Genomic DNA, 21,275 nt, shown 5'->3' with positions numbered 1-21,275 from the left:
ATCTCTTTAAGGGAACGTTGGTAGATTTCGCTGCCAGCTTGTGTTGAACACTGACAAAATTAGATGAAATGTGAGAGGAATGTTCTTCTGACAATTGCACTTCTTTGAGGAGAGCTTACAAATGATCCCCATGACAGAACTGTAACACTTTCACATACTGATCATCTATATTTTAAGTTGTTGACCTTAAAAATGAAGCTTGTGTTTTGGGTACAGAGCCCTCCATTTGACACTGTCATGGTTAGGAGGAGAGAAAGGAGAGACTGTAAACAAATCACTCGTGTCATTTTAGCCCTCTCCTTTCTCCTGTCAGGCTCGCTGAATAAAACATACAAGATGTCTGCACTCGGTGCTCTGTCCTCTTCAAGAGCCTCACATCCTGCTTGTTGTACCTTACTAATACTACACCTTCACAAAATGATAGCTGGAGCTTAAGAATCCTTTGGATTAGGCAATGCCTGGTGGGCACTTAAGCCCCGATCGCCCCCATTAACTCAATTAATGATTTGTGCCTTCAGCAAAGTATTTGCTTTTCATGCATTAGATGAATTTATATTAAAGAATTATTTACGGGACAGTAGAAAACCCCTTAGTAAAATCCATGTTGTTCATTTGAAGCCCAAACCGCACCAATGATTGCAACATGCAGCTACTTGCAACTCATTGCAACCATTATCCCGGTGTGGCTGACCTTAAAACGGTTTTGTTGCAAGGAGTTGCATTTCTGTGGCTGACCTTAAAACGGTTTTGTTGCAAGGAGTTGGGCCTAGTTGCAACTAAGAGCTGCAACTGGTGTGGTTTGGGTGTAACTCTGAGAATATGGACCCAGGTCCAGGAAATCTCCCCTTCTTGGGTCCATTTCCTTCCCCTCTTTTCTTTTTCTTGCCATGATACAGTTGCCCTATGCTAAACCCCACATGTTCTCCTCTTGTCTTCTCAGATGATCCAGCTGACCAGCGTACTTGCCTTATCTGTGGAGACCGCGCCACAGGCCTGCACTATGGCATCATCTCCTGTGAAGGATGCAAGGGCTTCTTCAAGCGCAGCATCTGCAACAAGCGGGTGTACCGCTGCAGCCGCGACAAAAACTGTGAGATGTCACGCAAGCAGCGCAACCGCTGCCAGTACTGCCGGCTGCTCAAGTGTCTGCAGATGGGGATGAACCGCAAAGGTGAGCCTATGGGTTTCACTCACGGCAGATCTAACAAGGTCACAACGTGCCCACGGAATATAGCGTCGCAGTCCCGCCCCCTACCAGGACCCAGGAAATGATTCCTCGTTCATTTTCCTCATAGACATTTCAAAAAGTATTTATTTAAAGACCTTTTAAGAGTCGTACAAAGCCAACTTAAGTTGTGAGAAATTGTGACAATTTATTTTGGGCCAAACAAAGAAGAAGAAAACGCCTTTTTGTTGTTTTTATTCTTTGTAATTATTAGTTTGGTCCAAAATATTGTGTTTGTTGTCATGATTTGTCACAACTCGAGTTGGCTTTGTATGACGCTTATAAGGTCTTTAAATAAATACTTTTTGAAATGTCTATGGGAAAAATGCATTGGGAATTATTTCCTGGGCCTGGCGTCGTCATGAAATGATTGGCTGAAATTGTCAAACCGCCTGAAAATCCATTTTCTGTTAAAAAGTTTGAGAGACCCCTACTTTATACTAGCAATGATAGCTATCAGAATATATAATATAGAACTGTTTATATTTAAAAAATAATAATGTTTTAACCAAAACATATCACCTTTAAGCAGAACATAAAGTAACTAAAACACCCCTACTTTTACCACCTTTATGATTGCACATGCAAGGAAAGGACATCATACACCAGCAGGGGCAGTATAGGCTGTGTCTCAGGGGAAAAACATTATTATTATTATTTACTTAATGCGTTCCCAGATTGGCTCTCAAGGTTACTATAATTCCATTCTTACTTTATCCAACCTTCCATATTAAACTAATTTCTATATGAACTGATATACTGATTGTGTGAGCGTCGAGCACACACACACAACATGCAATATTATATTTCCTAATTATGAGGACTGAACCAGACTACACTTCCCATTGAGATTCGAAACTCATTTAGTTTCCCCAGGAAAATGAATAAATGACAGTCTTCACTTTCCTATGTTCCTAAATGCATGGTCAGGGACCACATGCAATTCCTTCACGGACCACCAGTGGTCCATGGACCACCAGTTGAAAACCCCTGCTCTAGATCGTCATGTCCTCCTTTACATTACCAGAAGGAAAGGACACAGGACTTAATTTAGATCCCAAATACGGGGTATGTGGTTGGGTTGCCTTTCTGGAAATTGGAAACTGGATTCAATGTAGTTATTAAGTGGTTTAGTTTTACAAGCTGTTTTTAATAATACTGTTCAAAATCTTAAAGACTTAAGAGACCGTACGGGTTCATTTGGTTTCATTTCACACTCTCAAGAGTTAAATTATTGTTAAATATCTGCATTACTTACTTCATTAAGAAGTCTACACAATTAGAGAATGTAGAAGAATTGTTATTTTGATCAACATTTGCCAAAAGCATGGAATTGAAGAAATCGTATCCAACGACAACACAATATTCTTTAGTTTTGGGTCTGAGAGGCTACATCTCATCAGATGGTGGTCCGTGGCTCAAATGCCCAATAAATAATGGTCCTTAATATGAAAAGGGTTGAAAACCCACTGTACTAGAACCGTGTTGTAATCCTCTGTACTGTAGTTAAACAGCACCCTCTGTTGGACAGAGGAATATCCTACATGTGTGACCTTTCTCTACTAGCTACTCCAATGTAATGGATTCAATTGTTTTTCCACTAAGCTGAGCTATGATTCTTCTTATGAAATGATTTATTTTAAATCAATAAATGGATGCAAAACCTAAAAGTAGTCATGTGTAAAGTAATCTTTCCCTTCCAGTAAAATTAATTTTCTTGCTTTTCAGCAATCAGAGAAGATGGCATGCCTGGAGGGAGGAACAAAAGCATTGGACCTGTTCAGGTAAATATTAACCCCTTTTGGTGTTAGCATTATGTAATGCTTTAGCTATTGAAAAATAGCAGACCTAAGAGCTTGTAGGTCTGCTATTTTTGAAAAAAATCGAAGAACGACTGACATAGAAACATAGCTTTTTCAGAAAACTGTCAGGATGTAGAAGACATTTTTAGAATCTGATCTCAGGTAAAAATGGGTTAACAGTGCCAATTTTTCCGACCTCTCAATATTCCGACCTCCCATGATTGCTAACTAACACTATCCCTAACCATAACCTCAGTCATAACCAGCCACGTAACTCAACTCAACTCAACTCAATTCAAACTTTATTTGTATAGCACATATCACGACGACCAATGGTCGACCAGAGTGCTGTACAGGTATATAAAATAGAAAAGACAGAACAGTACATGCAAACATAACAAAAGTGCATGGTAACAATATGGAGGAACAGAAAGACTAAATAAGAATAAATAGAGCTATACAGTATGACATTTTCATAATCAGGCACTGTCGAAGGCCGCGAGAAAAAGTGAGTCTTCAATAGGGACTATTGAAGACTCAGTCTTAACCAGTCACGTAGGTCTCTAACCCTAACCTCAGTCTTAACTGGTCACGTAGGTCAGACTAACGGGAGGTTGGACTTATGGGCAGTCCTCATATTATCAATATCATCTCGCCGTCAGGTGGAACTCGTATTAGCCCGGCAGCTGACAGGCTTCTTTTGTTTGAAGCGGGAAATTTGGTATAGTCTTTTTTTATTGGCCTAAAATATTGTCTATATACACACACATTCATGAATCCACTTGTTGACCGGCTGTTAGTATTGGGCAATCTTTTTTATAGGGGTTTCTTGTGACACTACCATTAACATCCTATGGCTGGCAAAAATGTCAAATTTTCCTTTTGCTTTAAGTAGCATGTGACATGTTCTGATTCTGAATCCATTCCAAGCATTAGTTTTGGGAGCGTATTTCTCCAACCATAGCCACTTGCCTAAATGTGCCCAAAATGTGCTGACCTCATCACATTTGTCATGTCTATGGCTGTTTTTAGCCCAAGGAGTGTGTTTTGTGCAAAACTAATGCTTGGAATGGATTCAGAATCATGAAAACCCCCTAGTTTGACATCACACACTTAAAGCAAAAGGAAAGTTTGACATTTTTGCCTGCCATAAGATGTTAATGGTAGGGTCACAAGAAACCCCTATTTTTTTTTACTTTCAGCCGGTCAGCAATTGGATTCATGAATGTATGTATATAGACAATATTTTAGGCCAATAAAAAATACTATAATACCAAATTTCCCACCCGTCCACCTCTGCTGCCGGACTATATGTCCAAAACGGACATACTGAGTTCAAATGGATCCATTATTTATTATTTAACTGTATAATGTTTGAATGCAACACAACGCATGTAATACAATTGACCCAGGTTAGCTCGTCCATTACATAAGGTCTACCATCAGCACTAATTGATAATTTCCATTCCCTTTCAGAATAGCCCACACATTATTGACAGTATTCTTTAGAGCTTCTCAGCAGAATATTGCATTACTAAGGAGGGACCACCTTGGGTCCAAGTGCCAGCTACTGAATATTCACAAACACTGCAACAGGAAATATACTTGGGCCCATTTAGAATGTTGTTAAGAGTGAAAAGATCTATTCAGTCTCCCCATTTCATTATTGCCTGTGAATACATGCAGACCAGAGTGGTCAGGGAACTGGCTGACCCCGAGGCTAATTAAAACGGAGTCATCACAACTGTGAAGCTGCAGAATTGTATTCAGAACAGCAACATGTGGTCAATTCAGACAATTCTGTCGCAATAAAAAATAAATTATATTAAAAATACAAATTGGTGTCGGTAAAAAGGGAATGTGGCATCTTTTTTGTGACCATAATGAACGGAGCACCTTTCTGTCATTATTAATGATGAGTATCTTGTCGTTTCCATTTACGTGCTGAATTGGTGGAAGTGAAAGTAAATTGACCCCCAAGCCCCCAATTCAGATCACTGCGGATACAAGGCAGTTTTTTTTTGTTTTGCTTTTTTAAAAATGCACTCAAGATGTTTTATATATATATATTTTTGTCACTTGAGCTTTTCATTTCTTCACGTGGAAGTGCAAGAAGAATGACCATTACTATCCTCTTATTTTAAGCTTTATGTGTGCATCTCTAGTCTGAACCCAGCTCCACTTCCTCACCTCACTCGTCCGTCATGCCTCGTTTTCCATTTCACCGGCAGAGTTTGTGTGCGCCGGGCAACATCGTCCTTGCACCTCTGTGTTAACTGGATAGCTCGTCAATGCTGATCAATTGAATGAGACGCAAAAACATACCCTGGTCACACGGGGACATAAACCCATTTAATGCAACTAACTTTCTTTCTCTCCTTCTTTCTATTTCACCCTCACTCCTTCTTTCTCTCCATCTCTTCTACTCTCCGCTTCCCCCTCTCTTTCTTGTCTACCACCCACCGACCCCCCCCCCTCTTTCTCTCTCTCTCTCTGTCCTCAGATCACAGAGGAGGAGATTGAGCGAATCATGTCAGGCCAGGAGTTCAAGGAAGAGGCACCGGAACACACCTGGGGCAACAACGGCGACAGTGACCACAGCTCGCCTAGCAACGGCGCCTCGGAGGGCAACCAGCCGTCACCCGCCTCCACATTGTCGTCCAAGTGAGTTTCCTCGCCGCCACCGCCTCCCCCCCGCTCAATCTGGGCAACGGTGGCATTCGCCGCCCTCCATCGCTGAGATAATGATCTGGCCGTGACAGCCCTAACACCTCATTCCCGTCTCTGCTAGTCCATTGAGACCTGAGACCAGATTCTACAAATGTCTTCTAAATCATGACAGTTTTCTGGAAAAAAAATACCTATGTTTCCATACCTATCAGTGGTGCTCAAACTATTTAATGTCAAGGACCCCAAAACTTATATGTAATTGGCCGCTGATCCCATCTGAAAATATGTTCAGAATATCCCCCAGAAGCAAAGATATGAGTTAAAAACATTTGCTGGTGAAAGAATTATATTCAAAGATTTGCACACGTTTTTTTTTCAAAGATGGCAGATCACAAGCTTGTATATCTGCTATTTTTCAACAGCTAAAGTTTAAAATAATGGTTAAAAGCTAAGGCGACACAGATGCGTTCCAGGTCTTAATGGGCTAGACTTAGTTAAGGCATTCATCAGCGAAAGAATGCCATGAATATGTAGCCGCTGCTTCTGCTCCTGCCTCTGCTTAAGGCTTTGGTGATAGCAGCACACAAAGGACTTGGCACGCTTATCTGGCATTCTCACTACGGAGACGATCGCATTGTCTATCTGCAGTCATCAAGGCCAAATATTGTCTAGGTGGCTAGTGCGGTGGCATGTATTTTAGTCTCATTCTATGTAAACATTAGACTTATCTCCCCCAAGGCTACATAAACTCATAATTAATTGCAATGCACTTTTTTTTAAATCAAATAAATAGTCAGCAGAAATGAGTGAAAGTAATGTAGCGCCAAGTGAAATGCATATTTATGAACACGGTGAACTTGATGGAAAAGTTCTAGTCTACAAGCATCCATGTTGTGATCCTTCTGAAACCAACCAACACCAAGTGCTTTCATTCCACTCAAGCGCCTCACAGCAGGATTATTTGGGTTAGTTCTACCGTAGGGTGGTATGGTGAACACTGGACCCCACTGTTCTGCATCATTGTATGTGCCAATCTGTTCTCACGCACATAGGGTTCCCACGCATATTTAGAAAGTATGGAACATTATCGAATGTCATTTCATACTTTATGGAATGTCAGAATGTCCGCTTTCTATCTCTGATACCTCGATCTTTCGGGGGCAGCTTGCCCAGGGAGCGACCCACGGGCCCGAAATTAGAGGCCCGAAAGTAGGAATCCTGACACACACACACACACACACACACACACCAGTGTTGTTTTTGAGAGCAAACTTTTATTTTAGTTTTAGTCATAGTCTTGAATTTAGTTTTAGACACATTTTAGTCACCTGAAATGTTGTAGTGTTAGTCTAGTTTTAGTCGACTAAGTGTCACAAGATTTTAGTCCACTAAATCTACAGTTTATTTAGTCGACTAAAGTGTGTTTTGACAGGCCTTGATGTCAAATTTTACACTGGTTGCATGCTGAAAATGGCAGATCTATAAGCTTACAACGCGTCGCACTGCAATGCAACAAATTCAACACGCACACACGCACGCACAAGCACACAAACATCTAACTTTCGTAACCTCTCTCTCTCTCTCTCTCTCCGTTTGTGTCCACTAGTCGCTCTGTGGAGATGAACGGCTACACGGCCGCTCTCAGGGACCAGTACATCAACACCTCCATGTCCACACCCTACCAGCTCCTGCCTCACCTGTTCAGCTACGCCGCCCAGTCGGGGCTGCTGGCGCCGCAGCCCCGCAGCCTGTATCCCCAGTCCCACCCCCTTGTTCTGCAGCTGGTGGCAGCCGAGGACCTGGCTCCACTGGCCACCCCCATGCTTATAGAGGATGGGTGAGTTGCTTTACATTTGATGTTGTATTATTATCGCTCCACTGGCCACCCTCATGCTTATAGAGGATGGGTGAGTTGCTTGACCTAAAGACTGTTAGTATTATATCTCTGCTGTCGGGAGGAAACCTCATAACTCCAAAATGTTCATTTTTCAGGAAATGAAAATAAAGAAGACCGTATATTTTTAAAACAAAGCAATACTGCCTCATAAAAGTTGGTGTTGTAACTTTATATTTTGTCAATTACTTCCATGAGAAGGAGAGAGGTGGTGGAGTTAGTTGCTTTAGCAGACATTTTGAGGGTCCAATGGAGTTAAGAGGTTTTCTCCAAAGCACTTTTTACTACTTTCCATTGGTTCAATATTTCCAAAACAACACACAGGCGTAAAGGGTGTTCGATAGCACTGATTTATGCCAAAAAAAGTATAAAACCTAAAAAATGGAGTTACGAGGTTTCCTCCCGACAGCAACATATATAACTGCCCTCTTAATCAGTTATTCTCAACCTGTTGTTTCAACTCTGAGTTAACAACGTTGGTTAATATGGTCTAATGGTTGGATACGGTTCTGAACATTTTGAGCTCAGAGCGGGCAAAAGAAATATACTTTAAATTATTTGTTAAACAAGAGTGCCTTGGACGTCCTCGAAGTGGTTCACTTCAGCGAATAATGAAAGTGAAACCTTCCACTGATGTAGAGAAAGGAATATACGCCTCTTTGTAAATCTGACCTTATTTTATATCTCAGATTTCACCTCTTAACAGTGGATTGTGCTGATGTGATTTCTTTTTAGATACAAGGTGACCCAGGTGGAGCTGTTTGCCCTGCTGTGCCGCCTGGCGGACGAGCTGCTGTTCCGCCAGATCTCCTGGATCAAGAAGCTGCCGTTCTTCTGCGAGCTCTCCATCGAGGACTACACCTGCCTGCTCAGCTCCACCTGGCAGGAGCTCATCCTGCTCTCCTGCCTCACCATCTACAGCGCGCAGATCTTCGGCGACCTGGCCGACGTCACGGCCAAGTACACGCCCTCGGACGACGAGCTGCAAGGGTGAGTGTGCCGGCAAAGTGATTGCGATCAAACATGTCGGTCTAAAAGTGTATTGATACTTGCCAACCAGCGCTGTCCAGGTAACAAAATTAGACTTTTAAAGTTGAAACTTTCCACAAAATAATTAGAAAATGCTCGATAGTGGGCTCGATAAGAACCCGCCTCGATAAGCCTGCTCAATAAGGGGCTTGTTATCAAAAAAGATTAACGAGCTCCATGCCTTCGGTTCGCTTTAACCTGCCATGGATGGGTTAGTTTTAACCTGCCGCGCATGTCGGGAGCCACGGGTGAGTTTTAACCCGGCCACCAGGTTAGTTGTAACCGGCCACGGGTGTCGGGGGTGACGGTGTTGTCGGACTAATGCCTGTCGGACTGCACCCCGGTTGTATCGGCACTGGGACTATGCGTTCACATGATCACATCGCACCCGGAGAACGCAGTTGGCACAAGACCATTCATTTTGTATGCACAGATATACACTGTATTAAACCGGGAAGTCTTCCTACCGACTCTCACCTATGGTCATGTAAAGTTTTGCCAGGAAGGGTGGCTGGCTCCCTTGCGGATAGGTACCCATTCTGGACGGGAACCCCTTTTGGTGTTTAAAGCATTTTGTTATACTTTAGCTATTGAAAAGCAGATCTACATCTATGAGCTTGTAGATCTGCTATTTTTGAAAAATCTTGAAAATGTGGCTCGAACATTAAAAAAATATATTTTCAGAAGGGGATCGGCGGCTAAATACGGTACATGTAATTTTGGGGGTCCTTGTCCTTGACATGAAAAGATTTGAGCACCACTGGCAGAGAAACATAGGTTTTTCAGAAAGACCCTTTTTTTTTAGAATCTTCCTCGGGTCTAAATTCAGGTTAAGAAGCCCTGTCGTCTGGGAGAGAATAATGTGGTTCTGGCATCTTGTCCGGATGCCGTCTCCCTAGGCCGGGTCTTCCACACCACTTTGTGTTTGAATAATACTGAGGACAAACCTCCGCTACTTATTGCCGGTCCGATGTATCTGCCCACCACGGTGGAGAAAGGGGTTCAGTTCCTCACAAGCGAGAAGCTGCCATGGGAGGACACTCTCTGTTGCTGCACAAATATTGTCCGCTGGTAGGCGAAATAATCAAATTACGTACCAGGACAATTACGTATTGGTTTTTATGTGCTAAAAGTGTGATTTTGAGAGGTTTTTCCTCGTACGATAAAAGTGAACGGAATCGCTACATCCAGTTCCTGGAGCACAGAAGCTACAGATGAAGGTGATCGACAATATCTTTGACGTATTAATCATGGCCAGGTAACTATATACAACTCAAAATTCTACTACCAAAGTTAGACATCGCTTTAAAGGCTTAATATTAAGCTAGCTTTTACTGCTGTATGTTTAATGGTGATGGAAAGCAGCCTTATTAATTTAGGCTGGTGCTAGATTAGATAGAGTGGCTCATATTGCCTCTGACCCCTTATATCAAGGGTATCAGTTCTCATTAATGTAAACTATAAAACACTGGCGTTTGTGTCCTTTTTAACTCCATATTTCACTATAGCGAGCGGTGGGCATCAGGATTTAAAGGATATGATACACTTCATTGCACCCTGTGTCATGCACTGAGAATAGTAGATATACAAGCTCCCGAGGTGTTTCTCTGTGACACGGTGTGAGCTTGTAGATGAGCTATTTCTGGTGCTTAACTAGGTATAAATCCCGCTCTACTGCAACAACATTCTCCTACAAAGGCAAGGCGTTCCACTCCGTGAGTTCTATATCTCCAAAGGGTTTGATATTTCTGCTATCACAGTGGCCCGTATTGTTGTTGGACGGGGAGCAGTTATCTGGTCCATGTAGGGGAGGATGACTCAAGACAGAGCTCTGGCTAGCACCGTCTGGTGCATGAAATACACATCTGTCCCACGCCAGGGTAGAACGCGCGTGTGGGGGTTCACTGCTGTGTAAATCAGACCTGAATTATCTGACCTCATGACACATTTGCTCCTAATTTCCTGCGAGATTTACGCCGCCGTCATGTTGCTTCAGTCAATTTGCCTGCAGTTTATTCATCTGAGGTGCAGGTATCCAATTTACGGTGGCAGAGCCAGCTTTTGGTAGACATGAGAGGTTTGAGATCTGCTACAGAGATTTGAGGTCTGTGAGTACAGAATGACAAGGATGAAGATTGGTGCACGGATTTACTGGGTTGGATCGCAGAAATACAGGAATGGGTTGGTCAGCAAGACATAATGTTAAGTTGAGCACATTCTGCCCTCAATCACTGTCATGGTTCTGACATAATCCCATTCCTCTCAGTCCTCCTTGTGTCTCATTTTAGCAAAAGAAACTTTAATAATTAACTCTTATGGGAACTCACTTTTGTCTTTGACGTTTTACTCCCTTTTTGTCATGCTCGATTGGAACAAGTGATTCATTGAGCAAGTTTTATGCAGATCTTTCCAAACTAAAATGAGAATTTGTGTTTTTGAGTTCAGCGCCATTGACAAACATTTTCCGTGTACCTTCTCAGGTTCAGCGAGGACGGCATGGAGGTGATGGAGAGGCTGATCTATCTATTCCGCAAGTTCCACCAGTTGAAGGTCAGCAACGAGGAGTACGCCTGTATGAAAGCCATCAACTTCCTCAACCAAGGTAACGGCAACTATTTCACTGCACATTCAGTAAAGTCCCAACTAGTGTTATGGAGTTAAATTGACGTTTGAATTGAATTTCACGGTGTAATCATTCATGTGGATTCATACTGTACATGCAACATTTCTACCCTCTGCAGATATCCGGGGATTGACCAATGTCTCCCAGCTTGAGCAGCTGAACAAGCGCTACTGGTATGTGTGCCAGGACTACACCGAGTTTAAGTATCCGCACCAACCCAAACGCTTCCCTGAGATCATGATGTGTCTGCCAGAGATCCGCTGCATTGCTGGTAAGATTTTTCTGCTCAGTCCACATCAAAGTGACGCAGGCGCAGTGGTCTGAATTGCCACGTTGCGGGTCAGTGCATGCCGGCGCAATGCGTCGCAAGTGACTTGACTTGTCAAATTGCATAGAGAAAAGTTGCAATGCAAATGCTGATCACAAACACTATTCTGTCATTAGGGCATAATCTTTTTTGTTTTTCTATACCGGTATATTCCATGTAGCATACAGACAGCCACTAGTTTGCTGGTTCATTGTTTATACAGGTAATGGCCATGACCTATTGTGTTGTTGGATTCTAGGATAAGTGGGTTGTAGGGTTGTATAAAGATGCATTCATATTGACGTTGGAATGCATGTGTATTTTCAGGGAAGCTGGTCAGCGTTCCACTAGAACAGCTCCCCCTCCTGTTCAAAGCAGTCTTGCACTCCAGCAAATCCAGCATGAACAGCTACAGGTCCGGCCCGTCGCCCTGCGTCCCCACTGGAACGTCTGCCGGAAACTAGAGGCCCGCCCGCTCCAAGCTACCAGGACTCCTCCTGGCCCCGAGGTGACTGAGGGGGCACCAGGACTCCTCCTGGCCTGGGGCCACTGAGGGGGGCACCAAGAGACTGGTCTCCCTTCGTGTGAATGTGACAAGCAGCTAGTTTTTTTTTTTGTAACTTTTTCTTTATATATTTATTACACGACAGAGCTGAATGTATGCTGATTTACACTGTGCACATGCTTCTGTACAAAAGGAAAAAAAACGAAATGCACATGGATGCGTTGGTCGTTGGAGTTTACAAGTGTGTATCCGATTTGCTCAATGTGTCGGTGTTGCCATTGTTAGAGCTAGACTTTAAAGAGTTTTATTTGAATCGGACGGGGGCGGATAGACACGTGTTGACCAGTGTTTTGAGACTACCTCAGGAAGATGTTGTTGCTAATTTCAGGTACCTTTTTTTCTTGCTGTTTGAGATGAAGAGCTGTCCAGTCTAAAACCAAATCCTTTCTGGGTGCCTTGGCACCTCAATCAGATACTGAATGCTCAAAGGAGCTGCATAAACCAAAGATTCAAAAACAGTGTTTTTTTTTCTTTTCTTTTTTTCTTTGTAACTGCAGTTGCAATTACAAAATGAAATAGAGTTCTGCTACTCTATCGACATGGAATCTCAGACATCCCGCTTGTAGGAGGTGGTCTTTGTCAAATTAACATTCCATGGCTAAGTGAGGTGACAGTAGGTGGATTTGTGGGATCTTCATTGAAATAAGGAGCATACGGGTATTTTTACAATCAAAGACTGTGGATCAAAGGCTTTATTGCAGGGGAATGGGAGGATAGCTAGGTTCGCTGTTAGATTTATTGTTTTTTGACCAAAGTGTTATGCAAAAGCTTTTTTCAAACACCCAATGATGGGTAGGGAGCTGATAGCTCAACAGAAAATATATTAAAGAAAAAAAAAACTATTTCTTATCAATGAAGGATCAGAATAAGAAATGAATCAATCTGTGTCGGAGGGGAGACTCTCCGCTGGACAGAAAAAGTTTGTTGCTGGATCTCATCCCAAATGCTTCTCTCTGAGATACATTAACATGTCTACCCCCAGACAGTCTGGATCTGTCCCAAGGGCCCTCACGCTATAGCTCTGAGTCCTGCCCACCTGCTACCCCCCCAGGCCCAGAACCGAGCCTCAGCACATGCTCACTGGGTCTGCGATCTGAACCAGAAACGAGCCTCAGCACATGCTCACTGGGTCTGTGATCTGCACAGTCAGGCTGGAAAGAGAAAAATTCTGCAGGCTCATTGATATTAGTACAGAAAGTCCAAACTCTTGTTTGTACCGTTTAGCCTACATTTTGGGCTACGATTGTTGGATGTTTGGAATATATGTACTGGCGAATTGAGATAGATTTAGTTTGATCCATTTGGGGCGTGTCTCAATCTGGGCTTGGTTTGGAGGGTTTGGGTGACCTCTGGCTTGCACACAGTCTGTGACAGATATGCACATTGTTTTAAAAAAAATGCCATAGAAAATGGTCTTTATTTTTGAAGCATGAGGTAATAATTTCAAACCACTTGAAGTGTCTTTTCTCGATTCCTCAAGTTTAAGCCGTTTCATACGTTGTGTGCAAACATTTAAAAATGCAGACAAAATGCAGTCCTTGCAACGACTCTCTTTTTTTTTGCACACTTGCGGTGAGGTTTTTGGAGGCCTTGAACCTTGACCTTGGGAAAGCGTCCCACTTGCCCACCCAGTGTGCTCCTCTCTCTCGGGTCCCTCTGCAGACCTGGAACTAAACAGGGTAAAGTGAGTGTTATGTATTGCATTCATCAGACAGTTACACAGTGATCATCGCTGATGTACTTGTAGTATTAGTAGAGTTAGGATTCGGGACATTGTAGGTCCTTTTTGTAGAAAAAAGTGTTTATTTCTTTTTATTTTTTATTTTTCCACTCTAAATCTCTCAAGGTATTTCCTCTTATCAGTGAAAAGTGGAGAGTGGGTTTGAAGGTGAGACGTGCACTGCACGGCGAACTTGTCTGATGGCATTTCAAAGACAGATAAGAGACGGAGACATCTTAGGATTTCATTGATGATGTGCTTTACATCTATCTACCTCTCTGTATGCCAGCCTTAACCATACCAACCGTCTGTTCTATTATCCAAACATTTCAGTTAGCCTCTTTATAATTTTTTTAATACATTTTCATGTTGTACCTTGTAGTTATTGTGAATGTTTTTTTGTTTTGTTTTTTTCATGTATTCATAGTTTTCTTTTCTTTTTTTTTGTCCTTTTTTGAGTGAATATGACCCCTATCATTTGTTATACTTTGAATTCTTGAAAAATGTAAATGTTTTGTTAGGTTTTTTTGGAACACAACTCTAATAACTCATTCCCTTGTCCAAGTCCAAGCTGTATATTGAAAGTGTTTCTGAATTAATTGTCCCTGTTACTTCGTGTTTAATGTGAAAGAAAACGTGTTACTGCAGGTCTTTGTTTGGAATTTGGACCATTTTGAGGAAGGCCGTTTTTTTGTTTTGTTTTGTTTTTGTTCCACTCAAATATGTGAACCATTTCAGTTATGAATTGTTTGGAGACGTTTTGTGTTCTAATCTAGTGCAGTAGAAGTAGGCTACCCTTCTCTCTTACACACCGTAGCCTCACTCACTGCCACAGGCATCTAGCTGGGGGATTGTGGCCCTTCTCTGTTTATATCCCCCCAAATGTGCATTCATCGTGCAACGGGTTTCAACGCCCTGGGCTCTGAGAACATGACACCCTAATCTCAGGGATTCAGTACTTCTTAGGGTACATGTTTGAGAGCCTTGGGCTAAGAATTCCACCTTATGAAATGGACTGCGTTCGTTGAGCACGAATTATAACCTACGCTGAAAATAACAGATTTTTCGGCAGGCGGTCCTGTTCATTCATACGACCAAATGTGAATTGGGCTTCTGTGTAAGGGACCCTCAGCAGAAAGGTACACCGTTCAGGGTATGCGTTGATGTCAGTAAATATCATTTCACTACCTCTACCTTACTTCCTTCACTCAGGCTTCCTATTGTACCACGTTGCTATTACTTTATGTATGTGTGTATTAAAATATGCACCATATTTTAATATACAATCTGTGTGTTGGAGTAAAAAAAAAAGTTTTCTTTTTTTATTTTATAGATTGTGTTATTACAGACCATGGATATGTCATTTGCAATTTCTATACTGAAACTACCTCTTTTTTTCATCAAGTTGCTTACTTTCGAGTAGAGTTCTTTTTTGGTAATATTATTTATTGGTTTCATTGCACCAATGTTCTGTTATGTCGTGTCTCTTACTTCACTCAGTGACCTCTCTCAAATGTAATACAAGCGCTGAATTCAACTTTTCTTCCGCTTATATTTTGCATGAGCTTGTTGCCTCACTTTCCCTTGCTACCATGCTACCCTCTCTCTAACATGCCATTATACATGCCAATGTAAGATTTTTCTGTTTAATCACAGTTAATTAACCTCTCGTTGTCACTATTATGATATTGTTTAATTTTCTTCTTCCTCCTTTTGCTTCTTTTAACGTGATTTTAACGTCTTAATGTGTTGTTTTCACTCTGCCCTGTTATCACAAATGTCAATGACAATTTAGTCACGCGAGTCATCCTCTGTAAAGTTTTAACAAGTGGTTTGTGTTCACCTGTGTTGACATTTATATGAATACTTATTATTATCTTGTGAGTCAGTATTTGCTGTGTGTACACTATATTCACTTCATGATAATATGCCTGTTTTTATTGTGATCCTTGGTTATTGTTTCACTGATAAACATTTTAAGATGATGTAAACAACTTGAGAAGTGTTAAGATGGGGGGAGGGGCTTAAAATGGATCAGTATCATATTTGACATTGTTGTTAATGCTGCTTGTGATTGAATATTATAGTTCAAGAATGTAATTCTGGTCAAACTGCCATTTTCTCATGTTTACATACTTAATTTGCTCTGTCATCTTGTGTCTTTGACACCTCCGTGGCTCTCCACCAAACACACTCTCACACACACACACACACACACACACACACACACTCTCACCATGCTGCACGATGTAAAGAGCAACTTTATCCACTTGGTATAGAGCCAACTCTGGTCAAGGCTTTAAGTGGTTTTAACTTCATCGTGAATCCTGTTATATTGTACGGAGGTGGGTGTGAAAATCTGACATAACACTCCCCAGCGTGTTCTTCTGTGGATAGAGGGGCTTTAAAGGCCTATTCATACTCCTGTTTTAGGTGATAAGGCGACCACCGAAACGGTGGCTAGTCAAAACAAGAGCGACGTGTTTGGGTCAGCCGCTTACCACCGCGGGCGGCGGGACATGATGTTGTAGTTTATTTTCGGTGGTCACCTTATCACCTAAAAACTGGAGTATGAATAGGCCTTTAGTTAAATCACCCCCAATCTATACATGTAAAAGTAACCCGTCAAAACGTTGTCATTTCTCACGAGACGTGGAGTGCGCCGGGAAGTGTTTCAGGACGGAGGTTCACGTTGAGTACCAGAAGAGGTTGTTCTTTACATCCACTGCAGTGTTATGGCAGCTCTGTAACACACATACTGTAGACAAGAGCCCAGAGATGGACAGGAGCACAAGATGAGAAGAGTCAAGGGGAAGTAGAAGAGCAGAAAGAATCATATCTCAGGGAAGAAATAGGCTATAATAATACCACGCATTGTCATCTTCAGATTGAATGATGCTTCTTTTAGCCTATATCATATTTTTCTCAAACAAACAAAAAAAATGAAAGAAAAAAAATCACTCTGCTCTTGTTACTTAACTACCTGTGAAGAATGGGATACATTATGTGGTAAAAGCATGTTTAGAATGTGTTAGGACTTGAAACCAAATAAATGTGAACGTTATGCAACTGCATCACAGTTGTCCTGTTGTCTGTTCTGAGCATTCACATTTTCTATACAACGATGGTGTCACATAGCAATATACACCAAGCCTTACAACAAGTGCTGCATTACAAACTCACATTTTTCGCTTGAAGAGGGCTTTTAACAATGCAGTGTTACGTTACAGCTGACATTGACAAAATGTCAGATACACTCTAATGTTTATCAAATAATAGTAAAAATGCAAACGTCTCATGAATAAGCCATTGTTGGAAACTGTTATATTTTAAGTCAGTAGTTCTCAAAGTGGGGTCCGGGGTCCTCCTTGAAGGGGTTCCAAATGGACCCTTCCAGGCACCGAGTGCCGAGCTATGAGCTTGTAGGTCTGCTATTTTTGAAAAATGCGGCGCAAGCCTTTGAATATTCTTTCAGAGCGAACATTTTTAACTAAAATCTTTGCTTCTGAGGGGTTCCTGGAATAACATATTTTCAGATGGGGGTCGGCGGCCAATTTCATATATTTTTTGGGGTCCTTGACATGAAACTGTTTGAGGACGACTGACATGGAAACATGGGTTTTTCAGAAATCTGTCGTTCCCAGGTCTGGCGAAATTGCGGAAAATTGCGGAAAAAAGGTTTTATTATAAAAAAATGTTTTTTCCGCAATTTTCCGCAATTTCGATTTTTTTTGAAAAAATTCAAAATTCAAAATTCCGCAATTTCTGCTATTTTTCAAAAAAATGAAAAAACATGGGCTATAACCCATCCTTTTTTTTCTAACACTCCGCAATTTGCTAATGTTTCCCATCCTTTCCGGTAAATACAACACATTTAGCAGGGCACTGCAGGGAGTTGAACCCCGTTCCGGTAAACCAGAAGTCCGACACCAGTGCCTTAGTTTTTGTGTTGTTCATTTACAGGTCCAGGTGTGCATATGCATGTGCGCCTGTGCGTGTGTAGGTGCACGCTTCAATATAACCCATCGTTTTTTTCTTTTTTTCAATATTGTCAAATCATTAAAAATGATGAAAAACGGCGCGCTATAGTATGCCGTACGATATAGGCTATAGCCCATGGTCCAAAATGATGAGAAACGAGGATAACTTTTTTTTTCAAAATTTCAAAAAACATGGGCTATAACCCATCGTTTTTTTCATTTTTTTTATTTTTGTCAAATCATCAAAAATGATGAAAAACGGCGCGCTATAGTATGCCGTACGATATACGCTATAGCCCATGGTCCAAAATGATGAGAAACGAGGATAACGTTTTTTTCAAAATTTCAAAAAACATGGGCTATAACCCATCGTTTTTTTTCATTTTTGTCAAATCATCAAAAATGATGAAAAACGGCGCGCTATAGTATGCCGTACGATATAGGCTATATCCCATGGTCCAAAATGATGAGAAACGAGGATAACACTTTTTTCCAAAATTGCGGAAATTGCGGAATTTTGAATTTGCGGAAAATTGCGGAAAAAAGGTTTTTCGGTCTGTCGTTCCCAGGTCAAAATGGGTTAATACTTCCAAGTAGGGATGTAACGGTCATATCGGTATGGGCCAAGCATTTCCATATCGATGCACCCATACTTCCAAGCCAGCCATCCCAATCAACCATCCATGACCCCAAAATTGCATGATAAAACAAAACGCCAGACGGCGTTATTACTCTTTGCCTAGAAACATTACATTTTGATCATTTTTCATGACTGCATTGGGCTTATCTAGAGATACGCAAAAGGGTCACAGAGATTAGTATCTTTTTGGAGGTTCTCAGCACAATTTGGACGTCTAATCTGCCTGTCCCTGACCCAGGCACTCGCCCGGGCTCAGCTTAATGTGTTTTTGCCTAACGAGAAGGCGCATCATTCAGATGCACACGAAAACAAGACACTGTTTTGCCTAACACGCACACGCGTGCAGTCGCGAACACGTTGTCTAAATACGTCAACACGATGAGCTGGAATTTAGAAATTTGGCATTTATCCAGAGTGACTTAGAAATGTGAAATCAGTGTTAGCAGGGTAAGGATGAGTCCTAGTCAACAAACAACAGGGTAAATAGTCACATAAGAAGAATGCAAAGACCATGTTGACATTGTTGTGCTATACGATATACCGGGTAAACATGAGGTCTAGCATGGTATCTAAACATGTTAGCTAAATAGATTTATTAACAGTTGCATTCAAGAAAAACTAATCTAAGTTTAGTGTAGATTAGAATGATCAACAATAAATATTTGTTATTTTGTTTTTACACAGATCACATATATGGCAAATTATAATATCATTCCATTCGTCACTATCACTAATAGCTTCTAGTCACTGGGTCATCATCCTTGGCTGTGTAAAGATTTGCATACTTTGCAGGGGGGAAAATAATGCTGCAACATTTCTTGAATGCAAATATTGTTAGTATGTTGGGGTTGCGGTATAGCCTATAAAGGTTTTAACAGTACTGAGATTTACAGGCCATATGCGGCCTTCAAATCCAGTCCTATATTGTCCTGATCAGAGAGCAATGGTTACCGAGTTATGGCTATTTGAAGTGTTAAACTTTTAGGTGCTAATTAGACCAACTGTGTGCCCGTTGGGATCAGGATTCGAACCATTCGTCAGGCTACATTTGCAGCAGGTGCCCTTGGTCTGGCTATTCAGATGGCAGACCCCTGAACAGTGTTTGTGCCAAGTTTGGTACGGATCGGAGCAGATTGTCCACTTCATGTTATGTTTGTGACATCCACTGTCCTCCGTCCACTGTCCACCCATTAGGCAATTTTAACCCATTACGAAGACCTGGGGCGGATTCTACACATCCCTATTGCCTTCCAAATCAGTAGTTAACTCCCGAATAGATTTAAGCAATATTTATTATAGAATGAATATTCACTGCATGTGCATGAAATATTTTATCTTGGCGTTCGGCTCTGCTACATTTTTCTCCATGCTCGGCATCATTAAACCCCATCATTAACAAAAAGAGCAGGGAGATAGATATACAATAACAACCCCCCCATGGGGAACAGAGATAACAGAGCCCACCGGTGGTGCTGGGGTGGCGGCGGGAGCAAACATCACATGACAACAACCAGGAACCATATGCAGAAGGAAGGCAGGAAGAAGCAAGCAGTCTAGGTGAGCTTAAATACCCCGCCCAATTGGCCAGCTGACTGCCACAGTCAGCGTATGACATGTGGGTCTTATACAAACACTGTATACACTCACATAGTAATGCAGCATATTAACCCATCAAATACATGTATGTCCTTTGAGCATAGCATGAACCCGCTCGAGTATATCTGACTGAACTAACTCTGCAAGCTACGTATCATTTCTCACACTTTCGTGATGTTTCAAAAAAGAAAATTTAATAGCCAACGCCAAAATCTAAAATGGGCATTAGACGAAGAAAGGATTTTAAAAAAAGCATAAAAGCATAAAATACGAAAAACATATAAGCTTTTAGGCTGGATTTAAGTCGCCATTGTTTTCCAACTATGTGTGGCATAATAACTTAAAAATGTCCAGTTGATGTGTTTCATAATCATAACAGCATCTGATCTAATTTGGATGTAAAGAGTAATATACAACAGTAATATACAATGTCGTGCCCCTGACTATAGGCCTACCTATACAAAGCCAAAGTGCCGTAACTACATTTTTGGATACATCAACTTATTTGGGTATCCAAAGGTCAAATTAGATAAACAATTACCTCAAGAACAGATACCGTATACAATTAGTGTAATATCACTTATATGCTGATATCTCCTTTGGCTGACCAGTTGTACACCCATTCATCAGCATTTTCTTTTTTTCCCCGTAGTTACTGCACTTTGGCTTTGTAGGGCAGAATTGTTGGGCCCTTTCACATGTCCATGTTTAGGTTTACACTTTTGTTTTCTTATTCTGTAGTGAACTGAGAGAAAGCAGCTTTATGTATTAAAATAAATGGAACAGAGGCAACATAATAATGTAAATTACCCCGTTAATGTTCTTGGACCAAGTGAAATAAGCAGAGAACCATCACAAAATCTCCTAGGGGGGAAAATGGCTGTTTTCAAAGGCCTTTTCAGAGCAACGCATATGGTTTTCACTGTTAGTCCAGACTCAAGGCTACCGTTTTTGAATGCTTGCTTTGCAGACTGACACTTAGTGAAAGATTAGAAATGGGTTTCAACAAATGACTGTCTTTGCTGTCAGTTTAGCTTGACATGTTACAGCGAATCCACCCAACCCAAAATTGTGACACTGTTAAACTGTAGGCCTACCCACCCCAGACAGCAACACTGGCATACTTCTGCGGAGGATGTTTTTATGAATATTGAAATGAATATTCTGGTTTAATTCCCCTCTCGCCTCCCCGTCATCCGTCCAGTCACGCGCGGCACACAGCCC

The 21,275-nt window shown here is 41.5% G+C and overlaps 1 protein-coding gene across 2 annotated transcripts in view; it reads left to right on the top strand.

Annotated features, from left to right (window-relative positions):
- nr6a1a (nuclear receptor subfamily 6, group A, member 1a) overlaps nucleotides 1–12,014 on the top strand; it is a gene marked incomplete at both ends in the record, with an annotated part of 100,081 nt that extends 88,067 nt beyond the window's left edge. For both annotated transcript variants that reach the window (XM_080765543.1, XM_080765542.1), the window contains 8 exons: nucleotides 941–1,171; nucleotides 2,954–3,009; nucleotides 5,531–5,691; nucleotides 7,304–7,534; nucleotides 8,327–8,581; nucleotides 11,101–11,222; nucleotides 11,362–11,514; nucleotides 11,878–12,014. In XM_080765543.1, the coding sequence (XP_080621669.1) occupies nucleotides 941–1,171; nucleotides 2,954–3,009; nucleotides 5,531–5,691; nucleotides 7,304–7,534; nucleotides 8,327–8,581; nucleotides 11,101–11,222; nucleotides 11,362–11,514; nucleotides 11,878–12,014 (1,346 nt within the window). The remainder of the gene's footprint in view (nucleotides 1–940; nucleotides 1,172–2,953; nucleotides 3,010–5,530; nucleotides 5,692–7,303; nucleotides 7,535–8,326; nucleotides 8,582–11,100; nucleotides 11,223–11,361; nucleotides 11,515–11,877) is intronic.
- Between the last annotated feature and the right edge of the window lie 9,261 nt (nucleotides 12,015–21,275).

The sequence above is a fragment of the Protomyctophum bolini genome (genome assembly GCF_963924005.1).
Source record: "Protomyctophum bolini genome assembly, chromosome: 6".
Lineage (NCBI taxonomy): Eukaryota > Metazoa > Chordata > Actinopteri > Myctophiformes > Myctophidae > Protomyctophum > Protomyctophum bolini.
The sequence above is the reverse complement of the archived record's forward strand: the minus strand, read 5'-3'. Positions and strand labels throughout refer to the sequence as shown.